Source organism: Python bivittatus, unplaced genomic scaffold (assembly GCF_059951505.1).
Source record: "Python bivittatus isolate LINGU-HERP-01145 unplaced genomic scaffold, Pbiv_v1 ctg000070_np1212, whole genome shotgun sequence".
In the NCBI taxonomy this organism is placed as follows: domain Eukaryota; kingdom Metazoa; phylum Chordata; class Lepidosauria; order Squamata; family Pythonidae; genus Python; species Python bivittatus.
Window position 1 is genome coordinate 35,469,931 of NW_028277034.1, and position 24,662 is coordinate 35,494,592.

At 35.9% G+C, this 24,662-nt stretch overlaps 1 protein-coding gene across 24 annotated transcripts in view; it reads right to left on the bottom strand.

Moving 5' to 3' along the window:
• The window catches only part of ANK2 (ankyrin 2), a 304,223-nt gene that overhangs the window by 89,789 nt on the left and 189,772 nt on the right, over positions 1 to 24,662 (bottom strand). For 17 of the 24 annotated variants that reach the window (XM_088132944.1, XM_088132957.1, XM_088132955.1 and 14 more), the window contains 7 exons: positions 19,293 to 19,391; positions 16,888 to 17,073; positions 16,186 to 16,209; positions 14,941 to 15,039; positions 11,364 to 11,462; positions 4,707 to 4,805; positions 3,875 to 4,072 (listed from right to left, as the gene is read on the bottom strand). In XM_088132944.1, coding sequence (XP_087989070.1) covers positions 3,875 to 4,072; positions 4,707 to 4,805; positions 11,364 to 11,462; positions 14,941 to 15,039; positions 16,186 to 16,209; positions 16,888 to 17,073; positions 19,293 to 19,391 — 804 coding nt within the window. The remainder of the gene's footprint in view (positions 1 to 3,874; positions 4,073 to 4,706; positions 4,806 to 11,363; positions 11,463 to 14,940; positions 15,040 to 16,185; positions 16,210 to 16,887; positions 17,074 to 19,292; positions 19,392 to 24,662) is intronic. The other 7 variants (XM_088132958.1, XM_088132956.1, XM_088132962.1 and 4 more) reach the window with 1 other exon arrangement.

Consider the following 24,662-nt stretch of genomic DNA (forward strand, 5'->3'; position numbering starts at 1 on the left):
ACTGCGAAAGCCGGGACAGCTCCAAAGGAAGAAGAAGGAGAGGGGTGTCAACCAGGTGAGATGGACCTTTACTATTCAACTATTCGTAGAGAACACCTTAAGTAACTTAAAGAGATTTTTAAAAGTGAAGAAAAGTGGATTAAGCGGCGAGATTGAGCCTTATAAAAAAAAGGGGAAAAAAATCTTTGTTTTTTAACCTTCCCTTTTTAGTGGAATTGGCAAGATGTTTTTCTTTTAAAAAATATATATTTTTAACTGGACTGGCTTTTTCTTTTCAATACTCAATAATCTTTTATCTCAAGCTTCTTTTTTGATTAAGATTTTTTTTATTGTTATAAGAAACCTATATTTTTTGTTTTGGAAATGGGGAAAGTGGAGTTAAGAGAAAGTAAATGAAAGAAAGTTGCACTGCCATCTAGAGGCTTGATATAGTGTTTTTTTTTTTTTTCATTGTGACGTATACTCAAGGACTTTGGGCTTTCTAAAAAGATAGTGGGATGTGCATGTTTATACAGGTGCCATCCGAATAACTATAAATAAGAAAGCGGAGTTGAAAGCGATTTTGAAAATATTCAAGATAGAAAGTTTGAGTTAGTCACAAGAGCCTTGTTTAGTGGCAGTAGCTCTTCTTTCTGGTAGAAGCTTTGCTTTGCCCTCTATTCCCCCCCCCCCCCCCAGCTGGACTTTTAAAGAGATCTAGCCTTTCCCCTCCTCTTCTTTTTTTTTCTCTTTCTCTTGGCAAGAACAAAGATAAAGAATCCTTTGACTTAAAGAAGGTCTATACAAGGGGTTTGATAATAGACTATACGAGAAACACAATGCAGAAAAAGATTTTTAAACTATCGAGGATGACTATAAAAAACTGGAAGAAGAGCTGCAGAAATTCCTGCAAGAAAAAAAAAAAAGACATCAAAGCTAAAATGGACTTAATTAAACATAAAACGGGATCAATGGAAAAGGAAGAAATAGTACAAGAAATCAGAAACACTAAACAGAACTATTTTGAGGCTTATAAACTGAGAATCAAAAAGGGTTAATCAATTGATAAATGAAGAGGGACAGACTTGTTCTTGGTAATGAGGGTGAGAAAAAGATTATACAAGATTATAATGGAAAATTGTACTAAGAGAATACTTAAAAAGAAGAAGTAAAACAATATTGAAAGAAACTACTCCAGATGCCTAAAGAAAAAACGAGGGGAATACAACAATGATGGAACTGACAGAAGCTTCAAAAAGCAGAATGTTTGAAAGGACATTTATTATTGCTTTCTCTTATCCAATAATATAGAAAAAGGAATAAACAGCTAGATATTTTGGGATATTGAATGAAAAGGGTGAACTTAAAACTATGCAAGCGTTTGAATAAGGTATAAAACTGAGATATATAGTAAAGAATTGTATTTGATTGTAAATGTTTTAAGATATTAGACTAAAATTCATACATGGTTGGACATAGTAACATATAGATTTTAAACTAGAGTTATTCTTGTTGAAACATGTAGTGAAGAATGAAGTATGTTTTGATAGTGGTTAGAACTGTAACTTTTAAGAATTGGAAGAATGAAAAAGTACCTATGCAGGAGGAAGTTACTGAAAATTATGGAATGTGCAGAGATGAGTTAAATTGATATTTGAAATTAGAGTAAGAAGATAAGCAATTTTATATGACACGGGATTTGTTTTATTAATGGTTGGATGAGAAAATATAGTAATGTAATGGATTAGGAAATTTTATAATAGAAATTTGATATTAATTACTATATATATATACATATATAATCGATGGATAAAAATGTATTACTAATCCTACAATGAAAGCTAAAATTTCTTGTAATAAATGACTTTATAGACTAGCTACAAATGATTAATAATTGATAATTGATAAGTATACAAGTATATTTTGAATAGATGATATGAGAATTTATATAAATGAGTGAAGATTATGAAAGGGGCACCAACGATTTGGTAACTGGTTGACACACGGTATAAAATGGAAGATGGTTTTTTTTATGCCTTTGTATGTTCTTGTTTGTTTATGTATGTTTTGTGTTTGTTGTAAAGAATAAAAAATTTTATTAAAAAAAAAAAACAAAGCTAGTGGAGATGACAGTATGCCAGCTGAGCTATTTAAAATACTAAAAGATGATGTTGTTAAAGTGCTGCACTCAATATGCCAGCAAGTTTGGAAAACGCAACGGTGGCCACGGGATTGGAAAAGGTCAGTTTACGTTCCAATTCCAAAGAAGGGCAGTGCCAAAGAATGCTCAAACTATCGCACAATTGTGCTCATTTCACATGCTAGCAAGGTTATGCTCAAAATCCTACAAGCTAGGCTTCAGCAGTATATGAACCAAGAAGTACTGGATGTATAAGCTGGGTTTCGAAGAGGCAGAGGAACTAGAGATCAAATTGCCAACATTCGCTGGATCATGAAGAAAGCACGAGAGTTCCAGAAAAACATCTACTTCTGCTTCATTGACTATGCAAAAGCCTTTGATTGTGTGGAGCACAACAAACTGTGGCAAATTCTTAGAGAGATGGGGGTACCAGACCACTTTGCCTGTCTCCTGAGAAATCTGTATGCGGGCCAAGAAGCAACAGTTAGAACTGGTCACGGAACAACCGATTGGTTCAAAATAAGGAAAGGAGTATGACAAGGCTGTATATTGTCACCCTGCTTATTTAACCTATATGCAGAGTACATCATGAGAAATGCCAGGCTGGAAGAATCACAAGCTGGAATTAAGATTGCAGGGAGAAACATCAATAACCTCAGATATGTAGACGATACCACTCTAATGGCAGAAAGTGAAGAAGAACTAAAAAGCCTCTTGATGAGGGTGAAAGAGGAGAGTGCGAAAGCTGGCTTGAAACTCAACACTAAAAAAACTAAGATCATGGCATCTGGACCCATCAGTTCCTGGAAAATAGAAGGGGTAGAAATGGAAGCAGTAACAGACTTCATTTATTTGGGCTCCAAGATCACCACAGACGGAGACTGCAGCCATGAAATTAAAAGACGCTTGCTCCTTGGGAGGAAAGCTATGGCAAACCTAGACAGCATATTAAAAAGCAGAGGCGTCACCTTGCCGACAAAGATCTGCATAGTCAAAGCTATGGTTTTCCCAGTAGTAACATATGGCTATGAGAGCTGGACCATAAAGAAGGCTGAGCGCCGAAGAATTGATGCCTTTGAACTGTGGTGCTGGAGAAAACTCTTAAGAGTCCCCTGGACTGCTAGGAGGTCAAACCAGTCAATCTTAAAGGAAATCAACCCTGACTGCTCATTGGAAGGATTGATAATGAAGCTCAAGCTCAGATACTTTGGTCACCTAATGCGAAGAGAGGACTCCTTGGAAAAGACCCTGATGCTGGGAAAGATTGAAGGCAAAAGGAGAAGAAGACGGCAGAGGATGAGATGGTTAGATAGCATCACTGAAGCAATGAGCATGAAACTGAGCAAACTCAGGGAGGCAGTGAAGGATAGGAAGGCCTGGCGCAATATGGTTCATGGGGTCACGAAGAGTCGGACACAACTTAATGACTGAACAACAACATTGTAAACTGTGAAGAGGAAGCCCTTAATGCTTCAAAAAGTCTATGACTGTAGTTCTCTGTAGAAGCTCCTCCTCCTCATGTACACTGACCATTCTGTTTGCCTCACATTCTTATCTACATGCCACTGTAACCATTAGATCTCTTCTAATGCCCAACTGTTTTACTATCTACATGGATTTGTGGCAGAGTCACTGAGTGTGCAACTGAAAAGGCCAGCGATTATTCTCCTGTGTTTCTATAGTCACTGAACTGAATGTGTGGAGTCAGTATCCCAGTTCCCTTCATACTCCACCAGAAGTCCAGGAAAAGTTTACCAATGCACGGGCATTTGGATTTGCTCTCTTATCCAGAAGAAGCTTAGTGACACGATAGTGGCCACAGTGTGCAGCAACATGGAGGGCAGTCAGGTAATCCAGTGTAACATCATCAACAGGAGCTTTGTGCTGCAGTAGGTGTTTGACACACTCCACATGGTCACCCTGGGCAGCCATATGAAGCGGAGACAGTCCATTCTGCAACAAGCAAAGCAAAGCATTATGCAGCAACAAATTTGTAAATACTCTCTCTCTCTCTCTCTCTCTCTCTCTCACACACACACACACACACACACGACAAACTAAATTTAAGTCTTGAAAAATGTTAAGCCTACAAAACTCCAAAGTAACAGATTCATCCGTCAGGTTACAATAGTGCATTGCCAAGGTATATTCCAAAGTTGGTTTTGAAGATGTACGTCTTGAGGTTTTGCTTATTCACTTGGAAAACCTCACTCTGTTTTAGAACACACAAAGCTGTTCAGGCATTTGTACTTCATATCTAATCCATTGTCTATCATAGTATATTAATACTGCTTTCCTGGATGTGCATCTAATTTTTTGATACCTTCATTTCATCTGCACATATTCTGCTTGTAGAAGTTTATGAATGGATTTTTGCATAAAAAGCAATGGAAACAGCGTGGAAACAGAAGTGAATGAGAAAATAAGTAACCATGTGATAAATATGCGAGCATGAGTTCATGAATTTTAGAATATTTTATTACATTTTATTACATTGATTCCTTTACTATTTTTTATTTATTTTACTGCTATGGGTTTCAATATCAATCAAACTTCCTTAGAATACTAGTCTGAACTATAAACATACCTTGGTCCTGGCAAGCAGTGGAGCACCTCGTTCCAGGAGAAGCTCTACAACTTGGTCATGTCCACTTCGTGCAGCACAGTGCAGTGGAGTCAGCCCATCCTTTAAAAACAGCAAAAACAGAAACAAAGGTTCTTTTATCTTGGAATCAAAGAGTCATTTTCCTGTACTGCTAATACAAATCTTGCAGCAAAATTAGACCTTCATTGGAGTGGCAATGATTGCCCTATCTTCCCTCAAATATGGAAGCTCTCAAAAATGATCCATCATCAGTTAGGGAGCAGCAGAACTGGCATTAATAAGTTTAGGTAACTCAGGAAATCAGCATTAAAGTACAAGTATTTCTCTATATTACACTTACTAATAGTTCTCACCCTTGCACAGAATTACTGTTAGGAGAGAGAGTTCTATTAGGAAAGATACTGTAAATATGTTAACCCTAATTTATTAGCAATGAAAAGAATAAAAAGACCACTAAGAACATCGCTCCTTTTGGAATGCCCAATTTGTCTGGATATATTGGGCTATGTGATAGGAAGTTATAGGAGATCCTTGCAATATTTGTAATTATTTTTGAAAGTGTGGGTTGATCAGTTCAGGGCATAAGCATTCCAAATTAGGATGCTGAGGGCCTGCCCTCCATGCGAGCTCAGGAAAAGGGCCAGAAGACAGTGTTTTTCTGTCTGTGTTCCATCCCTGTGGAATAGCTAGTACCTTCCCTTGTAGTTTTTTTTTGGGGGGGGGACAGAACTGATTTTCAGAGCTTTTAATTTATAATTTAAATTATAATTTATCTGGTTGGATTCTGACCACAAGAGAGGGTTGTTTACTTTATGGTTATTTTATTATGGCATGGTTTTAACTGATGTTTTGGCATATGGTTAAATTGTACATTACCAGGAGACCAAGTGAAGTCAGCAGTATATAATAATGCAGACAGGCAGACAGATTACCTCCATGATAACAAAAATTGTGGAAAGGAACAATAAAAAAGGATAATAAGAATGTCAAAAGAGACGCCCGTAGAAATGATGCTAAATAAATAAATGACATAAAATAGGAAAAAAGATGCCAACCAAGGAAGACTAAGCAGCACGGAAGCATTCTTTGACAAACTTGCTGTCACAACACCCATCCCTGCATTATGTCCTTTTTTTGTATAAGAGATCCTGTCTCAAATCACCTGAAAGGCTTTTCTGGCACTAAACATACTGGTTATCAAAAGGCCAGCCAGTGGAAAATTTAGAGAACAGCATGCTTTCTATGTGGCTCTTGATTACCAAGAATAAGCAGTGGAGAGAGAAAGCAGAAGAACAGTGAGGCCTTAAAATAAACCCACAATTACACTGCCAAAGAAATAAGGAAAAATATGCAAATTGTACTGGATGTTATCTTTGCAGACTCTGCCAACTTAGTCATGATCTATGTAGGTCAACATTCAACCAGTTCGGCAAACTGAGCTCTCCACATTATAATTTACTTACTCTTAAGACCTGAAAATTGTAACTGTAATTGTAACTAACTTAAAATCCATTAATGTTAATGTCACTTTATTACCAATAGCTTGTCTTATGTTGTATCCTTAAGGGATGGTATCCTTAAATTCTGCTAGAATTTCCCACCACAGAAACAAAGGAGGTCAGTTCCTAAATCCTGGAAATGCACTGAAACATTGGATGAAATAATAGGTTGATAGCACACTTTCAGCATCAATGGCTAGGCAGGGCTCCTTGTGGAAAAACAGTTGTAAATTATCTATTTCCAAAAGGACCTCAACTATTCCACATCACTTTTGCCCAAATGCTACATAAATAAACTGTACTTTGTAACAGCATACTTCACACATTCATTCAAAGAATGGCTAAAATACAAGAATATGCCTTGTCAAGAATCAACTATATTCTGTTCCCTTGCTTAAGTCCATAATACTGAAGGAAGAAGACGCCTGAGATAAAAAGAAAGCCATATTGGTTGTGGGCCTGTTCATATATTCAGTTGCTTATGTGGAGAAATCGACCTAGGTAGAAAATAGGACTTACACATTAGCCTTACCCATTCTTTCACCAGCTAGAAGTTTGAAGGAGAACATATTTGTATTTGGTTGAATGCAAGTACAGTTCCTTGTGTGTTCCAGGGCCCTACTTCATTGTGGTCCTGAACTATGCAAACAGGTCTATTTACATTCAGGCCATCAGCAGCAAATGTCTTTTTTTACCTCTAGCATAACACATGCAAGTCAGAGAAAGTCATTTTAAGCAGACCTCAGCCTGGAAAAAGTCAGATGCCTTGCTTTTATGCATTCAAAGACACAAACTCCAAAAGCCCAGAAGAAAGCAACATATACCATTATCACCATGTGACAACCTCCTGATATTATTCATTCATACAAGAGCTCCAAAAATAGAGCTCCTAAGGTAATCTCTTAATCCATTTCTGATTAGTGAGGTGTTCAGATAAAACTGAGTGAATCACACTGCCAACTTCTTAGCTTCTCAGCTAAGAGAAGTAGTCTATGCTAAGATCCCAGCCAGTTTGATGGCACAGTCTTATTTTATGTCTCCGGTCAGGAAGCAAAGATTCCACAGTATTGTAATAAATCCCATTAGGGCAGGTAAACTTTGCATGTAACAGGCAGAGCTTTTAATATGTTTACTAATTATCAGATGTTTATCACAAAATAAGTGTTTTATATCTAGAAGTAGGGAAGATACAAAAACAGGGAAAATCATTACCTGCATGATTCTGATCTTTGTAGGTATAGACACATTTTTTCACTGTGCTCCTTGACTTTTATTACTACAGCTTGCAGATCCTTACATTTCCAGCTATCATAGTGTCATCAGCATAGTGTGGATTATTGGTGTTTCTTCTTCCACTTTTAAATCCACACTCATCTTCTTCCAATCCAGCTTCCCTCAATATATGTTCCGTATATAGGTTGAATAAATAAAGGGGAGAGTATACAGCCTTGTTTTACTCCTTGGCTTCCTGACCTGACCTGATCTGACCTGACTTGTGTATAGGTATTGCATGAGGACAGTGAGATATTCTGGGATTTCCATTTTTCTAAGCACATTCCACAGCTTTACATGATTGAGACAATTAAAGGCTTTTCTATAATTCATGAAGAAGCCCACACTGATTTCTTTTTGGTATTCTTTGGCTTTATCAATTATCCAGCATGCATCAACAATAACATCTCATGTTTCTCAGCCTTTTTAAAAGCCAGCTTTCCATGTAGGGCCTTGTAGGATATTGTACAATACACACACTGTTAAGTCTCCTTTCTTTGGTATTGGTATGCAGACTGATCTCTTCCAATCTGTTGGCAACTGTGTCATCCTCCAGATTTGCTGGCACAGTTTGCTTAGAACCTTTATTGATTCTTCTTCTGTTGCTTGCCATATTTCTATAGATAGTCCATCAATTCCTGTAGCCTTATAACATAGTAATCATCAGAGTGCTGATCTAACTTCATCTTCAGTACCAAAGGTCATTGGTCTCAAAAGGTCTGCTTTCATGAAAAATCTTTGTGCTACCAGCACTAATGAAGCTTTATCTTGCAGTTGACTTAGATAAATATAAGTGGTTTAGGAGGAATGGTTATCAGGCTACCTAGCATTGTAAGCTTCACCTCTCCATGTTGGCCTTACTGTGCATCTAAAGTTGTAAAATGGAATTTTGAAAGCATATCAGTTTCTCTCTACCATATCTTATACCAAACAAAATCAAGCTAGGGTTATTCTGAATTTCTTGCTCAGCCCTTCCTTTTTCCCCAGACCAAATAAACTTTTCTCCTTTAACTATTCATTGTTCCTTTCTCCCTTCTGAGGGCCAGGTCCCCATTCTTTCACTATTTATTAGATTTTACCTTGATGATAGTATATTGATACTGATATTTTCTTTTTATGGTTTTATCTTAGCAGCCTGGTATTTTCCTGCCACAGAATAAAAAGAAGAATGTTTTATTTAAGCTCTGAGTTTCGGCTGCTAGGGTGAGGGAAGGTTGCATGATGGCATGGTAAAATTGACTGTCCCAAGGGATACCTTTGGCTACAGCTGACTTGATTGAGTTACACTGGATCTTAGGGCTCTTAGCAGCACAGATAACAGATATGAAACTATTTCTTTCTTGCCTTTCCTGTAGTTATTAATGAAATCCATTCATGCATTCATGTTATTAATAAAATCCATTCATGCATTGTATTCAATTTTCTTTAGCCTTAAGGCTTTTATCTTATAAGTTATGTAAATAATTATTATTATGGTTTGGTTGCACAGTCAGCCAGATGTTTAGACTGGATTTGGCATTTTTATCTATCTGTTGAGTCCTTCCCAAGGACCTGGGATAAGCAGATGTTGTTGTTTGATGGTTTGATAGTGTTAAAGGTATCGTTGCAGGATATAAGTTGTTCCAAGTAAAGCTGCCTTTGGCAACTGACTGGTGGTGATTTTGTCAATGCCAATGGTGTTCAAGTGGTGCTCCAGATGTTTTGGGGTTGCACCTAAGGTGCCTATTACTATTGGTACTATCTTTGCTTTTTTTTGCCATAGTCGAAACAACTTCTGTTTGCTGATTATTATTATTATTATTATTATTATTATTATTATTATTATTACTACTACTACTACTACTACTACTATTACTATTCACTTAAGCATGACCATAACAAAGTAGACAAAGCAAGGTAAAAAATGATGTAAGCTGAATCAAAGTTGGACACAAGGATATTGCACAGTGGCATGACATTGACAAACAAAACCAAAATTCTGGAATCTCCCACACTGAAAAATGTCTCTGAGCATACAAAGAAGAGGCAGTGCTAAATTTCTGCAAATTGGATGCCAGTCCTTTCAGATGTCAGTGTCTCTGTGCTGACAGCTCAGAGCAACACTCCCATCTGATGTGGGTGATAAATTAAATGAAGCCATTTTAAAGCTTTATCAGAAGGGCAATCTTATGGAGATCGTAGGATCTGAGATTATATTTTCATCTAGCATTGTTCCTTGTTTGGCAGAAGAAATAAAATAGACTAAGAAAAGTTAGAACTGTTAGAATACTTCTATCTGTAACCATGTCCCAGAATCTTGAATTAGAAAGGTCACTGATATCTACCATATACAGCTGCCTAAATAAATCTTTCATCTCCATTATAAAAGTAGAGGCTTACTTGCTTTTTTCAACCTCTTTCAGCAGCTGTTTAGCTGGGTAGCACAAATTAAAGACTCTTCTGCAGAAACCTCTTATAGTGCTTACTGTCCCCTGTACTCTAACAGGCTCCTTCCTTGCCAGCTTTTAGGAAAACCTTAAAGACTTGGCAGTTTTCTCAAGCCTTATCTTCAATGAGTTCTGTTACTCTGTTTTAGGGTTTAACCAAAACTGAGTTTAAAGTAAATTCACATTTCAACAGTATAGCAGGATTATTTATTTATTTATTTATTTTATTTAAAACATTTGTATAGCCACCCGTCTTAAAACAACTCTGGGTAGCTTACAACCAGTGAGAAAATATAAAGCCAACAACAGTAAACTAAAACCAAAACAAACTAAAAATCAGAAAAACCTGGCACCACAGCCACACTTCCCTGGTGCACCCACATTCTCACCCAACCCTGACCTCATCCTAACCCAATGCCTGGGGGAAGATCCAGGTTTTAAGTATTCTCTGGAAGGATAGAACAGTAGGGGCCTGTTGGATGTCAGGGGGAGGGTGTTCCACAAAGCAGGGAAACAGAAAAGGCATGTTGTCAAGGACCCACAAGATGGCAATGTTTAAGGGAAGGGACCTACCCTATCTGCTCTGGTGGGACAGGAGATACCCTCAGGAAGAGGCAGTCCCTCAGATTACCTGGTCCTGTACCATGTTATGTGCTATTGTGATGTGTATTGTAGTTTGGTGGTGTTATACATTGGTCTGTTTTTACATCCTTTGGCTGATTTAATTCTTTAAAAAAAACTGTGCTGTTTTACTGCTAAAGTAAATCACCTACAAAAATTTGGTTTTGTTCCATTCTAAGCATTTCATGGAGAAATAAATTAAATAGGTGACTGGAAATATTGAGGATCAAGGTTTAATCCAAAGTTTTCCTTTATAAACTGAAAGCAAGGTTCTGTGCACTTTGAAAATGAAAGCATAAAAAAGATGCTTAAGAATTGGAATAGCATTCATTCCTGGATTCCTCAATCAGTAGCATCTTTTTTTTTTTCAGCCTCACACAGTAGCTTGAAAAAAATCAGGCCATTTTAATGAATAACAGAGAACTGGGGTTTTTGCAAAAGTACTGAAGCACTTTTTCAGAATGATTTTCTGATAAGAACAAATACTACACTTTATCTTACCAAAAGGCCAAAATTCATTTTCAAAGTATATGCAGCCATAACAGAAAGAGCATCCATTCAAAGAAGGAGTTTTCACTCATGGGAGGAGAAATAAACACATAGAAGGATTTCTTCCATGAATAAAATGTCATCCTCACTAAGTGTAAATTTCCTTCTACTCACAAAGAAAAAATGTTGGATCCAAGCCTCTACGTAATGACTTTCTGAATGAAGATTTCTAAAAGAATGTGTTTTGATGATTAGAGTTCTAGCCCCTGCCTAAAAAATAAGCAAAAAATTAAAATGCATGAGAACATACATTCAGGGAATAAAACACTCACCCTGGTTTTGGCATCGATCTGCCCTCCACGATCCAACAAGAGCTTCACCATGTTGGTGTTTCCCCTTTTGGAAGCCACATGCAGTGGGGTGATTCCATTCTACACCATGAAAAGAACAAACAAAAGCATGATGGGATTGGAGACGCTCAATGGGAATGGCTTTGCATTTTGACACAAAACAGTACAGAAGATAAACAAGGATGTATCACAGAATACATTAAACACCAAAAACAGCCCTATCTGGTTCATAAAGGCTGCCAGTCAAAACCTGACTATATGCATAGATTATGTCTACTAGAAACATAACAGCATTCATGTTGTGTCATGTTTAGCTTTTCATTGGAATAAACAGAAGGTTAATAAAGATAAACATGCTCTCAAGTTGAGTTCAGACCCTGGTGATGATATGAATAGATTCAGGTAGTTTTTCTAGGCAACACTGCAGAAGTGGATTGCCACTGCCTGTTTAGTTGGTTTCTCAATCTAGTCCCCAGCCCTGGGATTTCTTGATAGCTTCCCAATCAAGCCCTAAACAGGTCCAACCCTGTTTAGCCTTTTGCAAGACCATCTGAGGTCATTCAACATCATCTATCTTTATTACAGTCTAGGACTGGTGCAAGATAATTTAAAACAACCCAAGTGCTATCCAAAAATATAAAATAGCGTTGCAACAGTTTAATGTATAATGTGCTTCTGTTTGGATATGTCACAGCCTTATGACTAAGGCACACAACTTAATAATTAAGAAGGTGATTTCAGAATACCTGTCATTTAAAAAAAGACTTGATTAGGGTAGTCAGGCAATCTTTCCATTAGAGGCCGAAGTCACTGAGGGTACAGTTCTGTGTAGAACATACATCTTAGAAAAACATAACCAAGGATTTTGAGTGCTAGAAGCACAAGGGCATTGCCTAAGTGCTACAGAGATTCCTTTATATCTGCCATCCATAACTGCAGAAGGGAGGGCATTAAAACCTGCCCTGGAAAAAGCCCATCAGTAATGGGTATAAAATAACTTGAATAAATAATCTGCAGGTTATTAGATGCTGCCACCTTCTTAGTACTTCACCTATTTGAGGTTATTTGAGAGACTGCCTCTACTCATCCCATCAGGTCCAACAGGAGGGTCATGTTGTAGGTCCCATCTACCAAGGAGCTTTGTCTGATGGGACCCAAGAGGAGAGCCTTTTCTGCTGTGGCACATGGCCTTTGGAACATAATTCCCCTGAGGTGAGATTAACCCTATTGATCTTCTGGAAGGTGCTTAAAACCCAGTTTTGTCATCAGGCCTGGGATCCCAGGAAGTAGGGAGCTCATTAAATGGTTATATTGTTTGTAAGTTTGGAATGCACTCTCCTATGTTTTTTTTTTATTACAGTTTTAACTGTTTTAATTGTATTTTAATGGTTGTTTTTACTTGCTTTGATTGTTTGGGTTTTTTAATTGTAATTGTGTGTAGCACCCAGAATCATAAGCATAAGATGGGCAGATACATAAATTTAATGATAAAATAATAATAATAATAATAATAATAATAATAATAATAATAATAATTTCTGAGAACTGGAAAGGGATGATAATTTTGCCTTTTAAGTGTATACTTAGATTGATTAAATGTGTAAAGAAATAACTAGTGTTTAGTATTAAGGTTTAGATTAACCTAGATTAAATGTAATAAAAGCAATGATGTATGTCCACATGTTTCTGTTGATTAATGCAGGTAAAACCCATGATTATCACATTTGACATAATTTTAAATATGGAGAGTTTAGATATTTGTGTGTTGTAATGCACTCACTTATATTTAAGACATCAAAAATCAAAACATCAAAGGTTTTGCTACAGATACACGCAGGCATACAAACAAACATGAAAGACAAAAATGACCTAGTGAGTCTCTATTCATAATCTATCAAGTACTTAACTACATAGACAAACATCAGCGCAGCCACAATGAAACCAATTAACATAACAAATATCAGCATTAAAATGTCTTAAGTAGGTCTGAAGATTTTGTTTAATTTCATATTCATATATATTGGGTAAGAATTTGGCATCTTGGTAGGAAATAGGAAAAGAAAAAGATTAAAACGTAGTTTAAATATATGGACAAAACCAATCCTAAAAGTTGTAGAAATTAAGCAGGGTAAAAACATTTGAGTTGACCCCATGCAACCTATGAGACAGCTAGTAATCAGATGATGAGTTATAAGATGTTAAAAACTAACAGCACAATCCTGTGCATACTGTATCTACTCCAAAGTTAATCCTACTGAGTCAAAGAGAACTTCTGTGTAAGAATATGTAAGATGCAGATTATATAGGGGGGTGTTGTTAAAAAAAAAAAAAAAGGCTTTATAAGCACAACTTGAAGAATTAGACTGAGGTTAGAAATGAGCACACATCTCCAACTTTATATAAATACTCATCCAGCTTGTACAAATATTTCTAAATTTATTTTCAGGTATTATTCTTTAAAGGCCAATGTCTAACATATTTTAAAAAATACAAAACAGTTTATAATACATGAAGAATAGTCAAAATATAAAAAAAGAAAATACAAAAGCCTCAGTCATTACTGAAATATAATTCAATAATCCCCAAGAGCTGCTGCAATAAGGAAGTTTTCATTCTTGCTGAAAAGTAAGTCAGATTGATGCCCTAATGAGGTACATTTGATAAGCATGAAAAGATTTATTCATAGAAATAAATCAAGAATAGGATTTTTTTCCCTCAAAACATAGCATTCTAGATAAAGATAAGCCTTAGTGGATTCAGACTTGTGCTGATCTAACACAAACCAATCACTGTATAGTTTAGAATGATAAGAGAACAAATAAAATTAGGAAGTGACGCCAACATGAGGATTAGGGTGATCCATATGAAGATCTATGTGGGAAAACAGGGTTAATAAAGCAAACTTTCCCAATCTACTGTCTTCAGATGTGTTAGATTGTAACTGACACTATTTCTAGGCAGCTAATGAAAATGGTTATAGTTGTGCTTTGGCATATCTGGAAAAGTTTAAGGAAGCTTTCATAAGACGTTCATAAGAATATGCGTGCCAAAGTCTGTTTCCATCTTCATGTGATAGCTATGTGGCTGGAACAAGCGATACCTTGATGATTCAGGGTGAGTGGTAGGTGAATTAAAATAAAATCTGTTGATATGAGCATGCCACAGAGTAATAGACATAAGGTTTTTGCTACCATACATTTTTTCTGGAATGCCCAATTCATAACCATTCTTAACTTAAATATTGACTATTTAAAAATGAAACAATATGCATATTATATTACTTTTAGATTCTTGATATTTTTTTGTCCACTTATAGTGGTACCCTGTAAAAATACAATGAATACATTACAGTAAACTACAATATATGAAAAATAACATTTCTGTGGGGGAAAATGAATAATCATTGCCTTTAAATAAATATTTAGAACAAATCTGTGAATGGGACCGATTTACTGTTTCTTTTCAAATATTTTTTCTTTCCTTTTCAATATGAATATTTAAAGAAAATTTACTTGACAATTCACTGTTATTTCTATGTGCAGAAGATGACAATGCATACCCTTGCTGTGAAGTCTACAACAGCTCCTCGGTTGAGTAGAAGTGTCGCTACATTGACGTTTCCATAATGTGCTGCTATGTGCAAAGGTGTGAAGCCACTCTGCAAAAATAAACCAGTCCTAATCAGAATATCCAATTCTTTTTTCCATAAGACAATACTTAGCTAAAATTCTGAGGACTATAAACCGGAATTATTCTCCTAAATCTGGTCTACTCTAATTGTACAAGGATAAAAGGCTTTCTTATTTGTCCATTTCATTATTTATTCATTATTTATTCATTTTTTCTTAGTTCAAATGCAAGGAAACGCATTTTCTCTGTTTTCTGAGAAAAAACCTTTTAAATGTTTTTTTATACTTCTTAGCAGGTACTGTACCAAATGCTGCCATGCTACTTGTTGCCTCTCCATACAGTTATAAAGTGAGGGATGTGGCTGACAAGTTGGGGGCAGGGAGTGATAAATTACACATGTGTATGTTCCCCTATCTGTCTTCTATGACAGGGTTCCTCAACCTCAGCAACTTTAAGATGGGTGGACTTCAACTCCCAGAATTCCCCAGCCAGCCTCAGTTGCTGTGGTTGAGGAACCCTGTTCTATGGCAAATTTAACATTTAAATTTAACATTTCCATATATGTCTACAGAAAGCAATTCTGTGGAATTAAGGGGCAGCTTCTTTTTTAAAGTGCTTTCAACGTCCAATTGTCAACATTTTTACTATTTTTTCCTCAAGAAAAATAGAAGCCATGTGTTTCCTGAGCTGGGAATACTTTTAAATTGGAACAGAGTGCCACTGATTTCAGTATATTAAACTGCCCCAGAACTTGAAAACATGATAAATTATAAAGAGTGCATAGGGAGAGAAGGTCAGAAATTAACAAATGTTATTTGCCCACAAACAATCCAAACCAATTGTCCGGATTAATATTTTGGTATGGATTTGCATTGCTACAGAAATAAATTCATGTTACAGGCAATTGTTCTGCACTTAATAATTCCTCAGCAGGCCTACTATTTTTAGTTCCCTATTCTATTATTTAAAAACAAATACAAAAATCTAGGCCATCTCAAAGCCGAAAAGTAAAACAAAATAAAAACAGAAGAGACAGTATACCTTTCTGCCAATTGTAGCTACTTAAAAATGAAATGTGATACGCTCTGAACTGTATAGAACAAGGGGGGGAAATGCAACATTTATCAGTAAAGGGTTGGGAAGAGTAGGTTAACAAAACTGTTGTTTTTGGTACCTCAGTTGTTCTATTCACCATCATCTGTTGCAGCATGTTTTGGAAAAAAGAGGAAAGATATTACAGATTTGTAGAAAGACAGAGAACTCAACTTGTTCACTGAAATGAATTACAATCTTGTTACTGGAAAAAAAAAAACTGATAAACATGATTAATTTCCAATGTAAATGTATGGAATCCCACATTTCCATGGGCCACAATCCAAAACTTACTCAACAGCAACACTTCTTTAACAGTTGTTTTTCCCCTGGGAGATAATCAAAATTTCAGTCTAAATTTTGTATTTCAGAGTCTAAATTATAATATTAATTGGGTTATATTTTCAAAGACAGAAAGCATTGAAAAGCCACAGATAGTCAATGCAAGAAAAGAAATCTGAAGCATGAATTGTGCCTTTAAGTCCATGTCTTCTTGCAACTTCACTGTAAAAAAAAAGGGGGGGACTTTGCTAGATATATCAGATTCAGCATCCACAATAGCCTTTATAGTGCTATATGCTTATTCTACACATTAAGATATTTTATAAGTACACTACAAACCATAAAGGAATAAATATGTGAATCATAGAAAAAGCTGCACATGGTTGCACTTCCACTCTCAGTGAAAAAAGTGTTTATTTATCCTGCTTGTTGGATAAAGAAATCCTTGGAAGCATCCCATCTTTGATACCACCCCAATCCTGAAAAAAGAAACTATTTTTACCTTAGACTGAACGTCAGCATTATGATCATTCTGGAGGAGAAGTGCTGCTGATTTGGTGTCATCTTTTCTGGCCGCGATATGCAGCGCTGGCAGTCGCACTTTCCCCTTAGTGTCATTCTCCAGAAGGATAGCCACTGCCTGATTGTGTCCTTGCTGCAACGCAACTGCTAGTGGAGTGAAGCCATCCTGTTACAGTGGAAAGAAAAGAGATGCTGCATGAAACTAGTCAGTGGTGCTATCCAGATCTGACTTGGAACAAAAGCCTTGAGTTCCATTCAGTGGATTAGGCTCACTTTTGGCTACCAGATACATCAAGGTTGGCTTATCACTGAGGTAATATTACTATTTTAAACAGAGTGTTCCTTGTGAGACCATTCAGTCTAAGATTAGATAAAAGTTGTCTAAAAGTAGACAACTGAAAGGCAGAATCCATATGGCCCTTTTTGGCACCAAGGGCCCTCACACAAACTGCACCATATATCAATATGCAATATTTTTTTATATTCAGAGTGAGATATTCACTTGTGGAATCCCACATCAAAGCATTCTGTTCACTGTACTGAACTGCACCCTCAATTATTGACTTCTCCAGATATTAAACCTAATTTGAAAATAAAGTATTAGACATACTAAAATTGTATATTGTACCAGTCTTTCTATTTACCATTTAGGTGGAACAAATATATTTGATCACTGTAATTAAGAATATAATTTTAAATGTACAGAAGGTAGAGTTGTCAGGTTTCTTTACTTTAAAATACTGACAGTTCAGGAATGTTTCCTAGAAGGGCATATCATAGAATATAAGCAGAGAATATAATAAAACATGGTAGTGTTGAATTAGGCACCATAATAATGACTATGATTGGAATCCATGTGACACATAGATAGAGGCAGTAAGAAAATGCTGAAGCCAAAGTGCTTTATGAAACTTTTAATCTTTAAAATGATAAAGAAGAATGCTGATATTCTCCCATCTTCAGATGAATCTCTTTCCTCTGGAGACTGTGAACAGAAGATTGAAACAGGACCAGAGATCTAGGGGCCATGGCACTCACAAGGTGGGGTCAAAGATACAAACATGACAGAGTGGTGTCATGATGCAATCCCCACCCCTTTTGTATGTTTGTCAATACAATTACATAAGGAGTGTGACTTGCATTGCAATGCTGCTTTGACTACCTGTAACTTGCCTTTTTTTGATATACACACACCTCCCAGCAATTGCCACCATGTGCAAAGCCTTCCTTCTACTCACATTCAAAATTATAATGCAATATAGCGAAAGAAGAAGTGTTAGGACAACAAAAAGCTAATAATGAATTGTTGATTTGGAGTTATAAGCTTTCTTCCTAGTTGTTTAAAGTAGGAGAAGGTAGGAAGTGAAATGCTCCTTTCAAATCAAGAAACACTCAGTAATGCCTGTTAATAAAGTAGGTGGTTTTAGAACTACCAGAGAAAAGGTGTTATCCATTTCATCCTGTTTCACGTACTCACTTGGACTTAAAATAGAATAACACAGCTGCTATTCATTCCTAGCATAATATGATCACACTTTTAAAGTCATATCCTCACGAGAAATGAATCAATATACGTGGGGAGACAACCATGCAATATGTAATCATCATCGTCGTCATCAAAGAGAGAAATGTAGGCACCAGTGATTCATTCATTTGCACTGTTGCTTCTGTCCAGTTCCTTAGCAACCACACAATATTCCATATCCAGCAAAACTGCAATGGGAGCAGGGCCACTGTCCATCCCAGCAACAAAATCTGCAATGTAACATGACCTCAATGTATCCCAGCAGCAGAAAGGATTATTTTAGAAGCCACCGTCAAGTGCAATAGTATCCACCAAATGAAAAGATAGCAAAACAGCTGTTAACAAAGGCAACCTTGGCTCCTTTATTAAATACCATACTATCTTGAATACGCTGTAGTGGGTTTACTCCATACCAAGAAAGGTGACAAGTGAAGAAATTGGTAAGGGATTACTTCACATTACACAAATATTAAAGGTAGAAGATTGTTTTGTAAATAAATTTATTCATGGATGAACACTTCAGCAATGGGAAATGTTACAACCACACTGTAGTATCAAAAGAGTTGGGACAATATTTGGTTAGAAATTTTGAAGGTATGGATGTAGTGGAAGCAAGGATGGTGTGCAGGGGTAGAAATATATGGAGAGTTATAAACTAGATGTAGCTGTATTTTTCTTTATCATGATTTTAATTGCTCTGGCTTACAATTTTCTTTACTTTCCGTAACACTGCTTGCCCCGAAAGAGAACTGAATTGGTATGGATTTATGGTTTTCATATAATCAGGATGAAGTAGGAACCATGATTTTAAAGAAAAGGACAAGCAGAGGAGGAGGAGGAGGGAGATCTGAATACTGTACCTCAGTAGCAGTGCTCTGATTGGCTCCATTTTCCAGAAGATATTTTACTACTTCAATATGGTTCTCCTGCGCTGCCATATATAGAGGTGTGAAGCCGTTCTAGGGGAAAGTAAAGTAATATAGTAAAACATAAATATTAAAAACCAAACCAAATTAGACACAGAATAATGGGATTTGTCAAGCAAACTCAAGCAAAATCCAAAGGAAAAACAAACAACACATTTCACTGAACAACTCAGTTCTAAGAAATATCAGGCACTGACAAGGATCTTCTTTTGGCAAAATGACTTTTAAGCTTATACCTTTTTAAATATTTAATTTATTAAAGTAACAAATATCTTGTGAGCTCTATTAAATATGCATTAAGCATGAAAAATGAGATTGTAGTGATTCTGAAACTTTATGTAGTTTTGTAAAGCTTAATATACCCTTCAGATTCTTTCTGCAGCACTTAAGTTACTTTAGTATATACTGCAAGACATAGAATTTTTGAATGAATAATGTAAAAGTTGCAATATTTATGAAGAAAAGAAGACATCTATTACTTATTACTTATATTTAATTGAAGGCAACTCACTGTCCACCATAAAACAGTGACCTTAATCATGGCAGATTTATGGGCTGGAACACCTCAATTTATATTCCATGGCATTATAATATAAGTAAAGCCTTGTTAATTATAATAGGACCACAAAAGAGCTTTTACAACTGGATATCCTGATCAGGAGACAGATGTGAACAAAGGATTTAAGAGGAATGTAAGATTCAGATTTTCAAGGAAAGCTTTGCAAGAATTTCAAGTAATAAAATTTATCCTAACTGCCATCAGGTTTAATTCTTATAATGCCACAAATTACAAAATACAGTTCTGAGCAAGCTATTAACATAGCAATTGTTGCTTGCATTTTCTGCATATCTTTGAAAGTGACACTGAAGCATATAATTAATTAAAAATAGAAAATAAGTAATTTTCATTCCTTTTTGGTTAATTCATCCAAGAAGAAAACGTCAAAGCAATATATGCTATACACATTTTTATTGGTTTTGAGAGCATCTCATTAAGTTATATAGACACAGTACTTTGCACGTTATATTTAAAAATTATTCACTGTGTACAGAGCATATAACATAAGAATTCAGAACAGCTTAATAGATTTTGGTATTATGGTTTTTGAACAAGCAGCCTTGCTATTTTTGTTTCAGGATTATTGCACAGTTCTTCACTTGTGTTTTGAGGTCACCATGCATTGCATGGAAATGTATAACATTATGGTAATCAAAATGCATCATTAAACAAATCCTGTTTGTCATGCCATTTCATTTTTAGCTACCATATGAGCTCTATTAAAAAATCATCTACCAGTCACAAAATGTGTGATATGAAGTGAATCTCCCTTTAATGCACCATAAAAAGACACAGACTTACACAGACATTCATTAAATTTTTAATATATAAAATGTCAATTAAAAACACTCATACAAAGAAAATGTATTTGCCAACCAGACTGGAGTTCAAATAGTTTCAAATATGAGAACACAGCAAGCCCAGGATGTACTCAAACATTTTACTACCAAATCCTGAGCAGCAACCATTAAGTTCAAAGTACATAGAACCAAACTAACCAAATAATTTCATAAATAACATCTATTCCACTCCTTGGAGTAATATTTTGTTCAGAAGCTAATCTCAATTTTAAAATATCATGAATTCTGCACATTTGTACACAGAATATCTATCTATCTATCTATCTATCTATCTATCTATCTATCTATCTATCTATCTATCTCTCTATTTCTCTCTCTATCTCTCTCTCTATCTCTCTCTCTATCTCTCTCTCTATCTCTCTATCTCTATCTCTATCTCTATCTCTATCTCTATCTCTATCTCTATCTCTATCCATCCATCCATCCATCCATCCATCCATCCATCCATCCATCCATCCATCCACATGCATACATACATACATAGAAACATTATGTATATACCCATAAGCTATGAATTCTAATTCTGCATCAGGCAACAACCATTTTTAACACTATTTAGTTATGTTTAGATATATCTTCACCCTAAGTAATGGCCATATTTGAGTAGCCCCACACATATGAGAACACCAGGTTTCTTGCCCCTGGTTGAATTACATCCGTCTTAAAAGAGCTATGGAGACTGATAATACCCCAAAGATATTTACATCTAAGTACTACAAAAGCAGACCTATTCTCTCAGCATAGAATCTGAGAGAATGTAATTCACTTATAATCACTGTTATCTCTGAACTCTTTTATTACTGATTTGGCAAAGTAAGAATACTTTCTAAAGGAATTTCCACCATGCAAAAAATTATGTAAAATCATTCTTTGGGAAGCTCACTTGTTACCAGTAAAAGTATTCAGAAGAAATTGCTATAATCTACTATTAAATCAGTAGGAAGTAAATTCCAAAAACAGACTGCATTTACCTGTTGATTTCCTCCTAACATAGGGTTGGTATTAAATTTCAGTTGCAAAGATATAATAATGTGCCAGAATGCCTGCCATATAATATCTGAGCCAGACTATCTTTATTTTCCAAGTCAGTTGTAACTGGATCAGAATTCAAGGATTGAACATCTGTTATAATGACTACAGGCAGTGCCTAGAACATTTAGTGCTACCAATAAATGAGCTGAAAAAAATGGAATAATCATTATATGCTCCTGGTGAGGATTTGTTTTGGTTTTTTACTGAATACAATTCAGTTTTTCTTTGAAATGCATATTAAAGTTAATTGACTATTTTATATTTCTATCTTGCAATTCCGATATAAGTTTTGGCATACAGTAAACAAAGGTTAGTAATTAAAGTTTATTTCATTAGAAAATGAAAAGCAAATGCAAGTTTCTTGAGCTTCAGTAAATCTATCATAGCTTTCCCCAGTGAAAGAAGGAGGTACAGAAGGATTAATCTGGCCCATATTCACTTCCAAAATCTTAACCAAAAGCAAAAATTAACCACTTTGATGGGTATTATATGGTTGCCAATTTGCTTCCAAGTGCAATTCAAGGTGCTGGTTGCTACCTATAAAGCCCTAAATGGCATGGAGACTGATTACTCCCATAGTATCTGCATAGTCCATTTGATCTGGCAGGGTTGGCATGCTCCAGGTTCCATCGATTAAACAGTGCCATCTTTCAGGAGCCCAGAAACACGCCTTCTCTGTAGCAGCATCTGCCCTCTGGAATGAGGTTCCCACCCAAATTCAAATGCCCCCCCCCAATGGTATTTCAAAGGGCCCTGAAGATGCAGCTGTTCACCCACGCCTTTGGCAAGCACGACTGATGCTCCTTTTCTTCCTTTTCCTTGTTCCTATCCAGGTTTGTTTTCTCTACCATCTCTGTTCCTTTATTGTGTGTTGTTTTGTGTTTTTAAATGTTTTTAACGATTTGTAAACCGCCCACAGGGAGTCAGGTGGCATGTACATTTAACGAATTGTTATTAACATATATTTATGTTTCTGTTAATGTTTGTATAGGGGCCATGGGGATGGAATAATGGCCTGGCAAAGGCAGATAATTAGAAATGGTTTGGTTTCTTACCATTGTTTTTTAATTAGGCTCTGGGAAAAAGGTTAGTTGAGGTGTCTACCCCATCTAATTATCCACTTTTTATTCTTCCATTTCTCCATGGTACTGTGCAAGTATGTTGACATTAATTAATATACTTTTGTAGAAAACAAGTAAAATTATGTATCTGGCATACGCTCCTTTGTTCTATCTTTGTTCTCACTTCCTTCATCATTTAATACCTTTGCATAATATGAATCTTCAGTTCTAGACACCGAGTCTTCCTATTATGTAACATTGCTGCCTATGAACCAGCAAAAAATCTGTTCAATCCAAATCTAATTCCCACTTGCACAACATGCATTTAATACACACACACATAAATATTTGCAAAGTCAAAGTCAGCTTCAGATGATCTTTTAGGGTACTTTACCTGACCACAGGCATATTAATGAAGTGTCATTAAAGTATGTATTTGTATAGAAAAGCACTTGGTCAGTTTAAGCCCCAAAGCAGGTAAACTCATTAAAAATACAATATAATTATTTTTCAACCTCATTCTTAGCTGCAAGTTGCTTAGACAATATACAATTTAAAAAATCAATTCATAAAATCAAGAAACATCATTTAAAAAAATAGAACATTTGACAGCCACATTAAAATTAAAAAGGGACAAAATATTACACAACCCCAGTGGACTGACGCATCTAACATTGGCAGATAACTTCAAATCCTCTTGGGAAATAGTTATTCAAAAGAAATGGAGTCTCTATGGTTTCTCCAGTGATGCCATCTTAACCTTAGAGTCAGATCAAGCTAGATCAATGTTAAGGCAAAGGATCTTAGATATACAGTAGAAGGCCAAACAGAAACTGCTGCATTTTCTCATAATATAATTGCTAATATAATCTTAGCACCCAAACCAGTTTTGTATTTATATCATATTACAAATTCAGGAGAGCCTTCTCTCTAGCCTGATTTAATGCTCTCCCCACAGACGTTTTGGAAGGGAAATATAGGAAAACCCCATACAAAACGCAATATTGCCTGTGTGACATAGAGTGCCACAGAAACCACGGCTCATGTTCTTCTGTATTGTCAGTTCCACAGGGACATTCATCACCACTTGATTACCACCCTTTAATTTAAATTTCCAGGGCACTCTGCTAATTTTTATTTGCATTATCTGTTAAGCAACTAAGATAAATTTATTTCTCTAAAAGTAGCATAATTCTGCTATATTATGTGTAAGCTTTGCCCACAAATGGTTGCCAATGGTTATTGATGTTAGGAGATAATTCTGCTTTGTTTGTTTTATAGAATGTATTTTTATTGGTCAATGACCAAAATAAAGTCTCTGCCTGTCTGTCAATATTACACAGCCTTAAAAGCCTAATTACAACAGAGTAATGAAGAGCAGTTTCTAGGGTGAGATTTCCCAGTCTTGAATACCCACTAAGCTAGTCTTCATGAATGGTAGAACATGAGTGACAATAAATTAGACAGTAGTTCACAAATAATGGAAGTTGTCACTCAGGTATTCCAGCCACAAATAGTTTAGGGACTGAGCAGCAAAACCAGCAGTTTGAAAGCATCCAAACTAGGAATCGCTTACTGTAGTGTGCTATATAAATTAAATGCCTGACCAAAATCTAGTTATCATTTAGCACAAATATAGCTACCTAGAGAATGTGGGGTTTTGTTTGTTCAATAGAAGAGAATTTTGTTTGTTTGTTTTTGTGCCTTCAAGTCAGTGTTGACTCCTGGAGAAGTCTCTGCAGTATTTTTGGCAAGATTTTTTTGGAAGTAGTTTGCCATTGCCTCCTTCCTA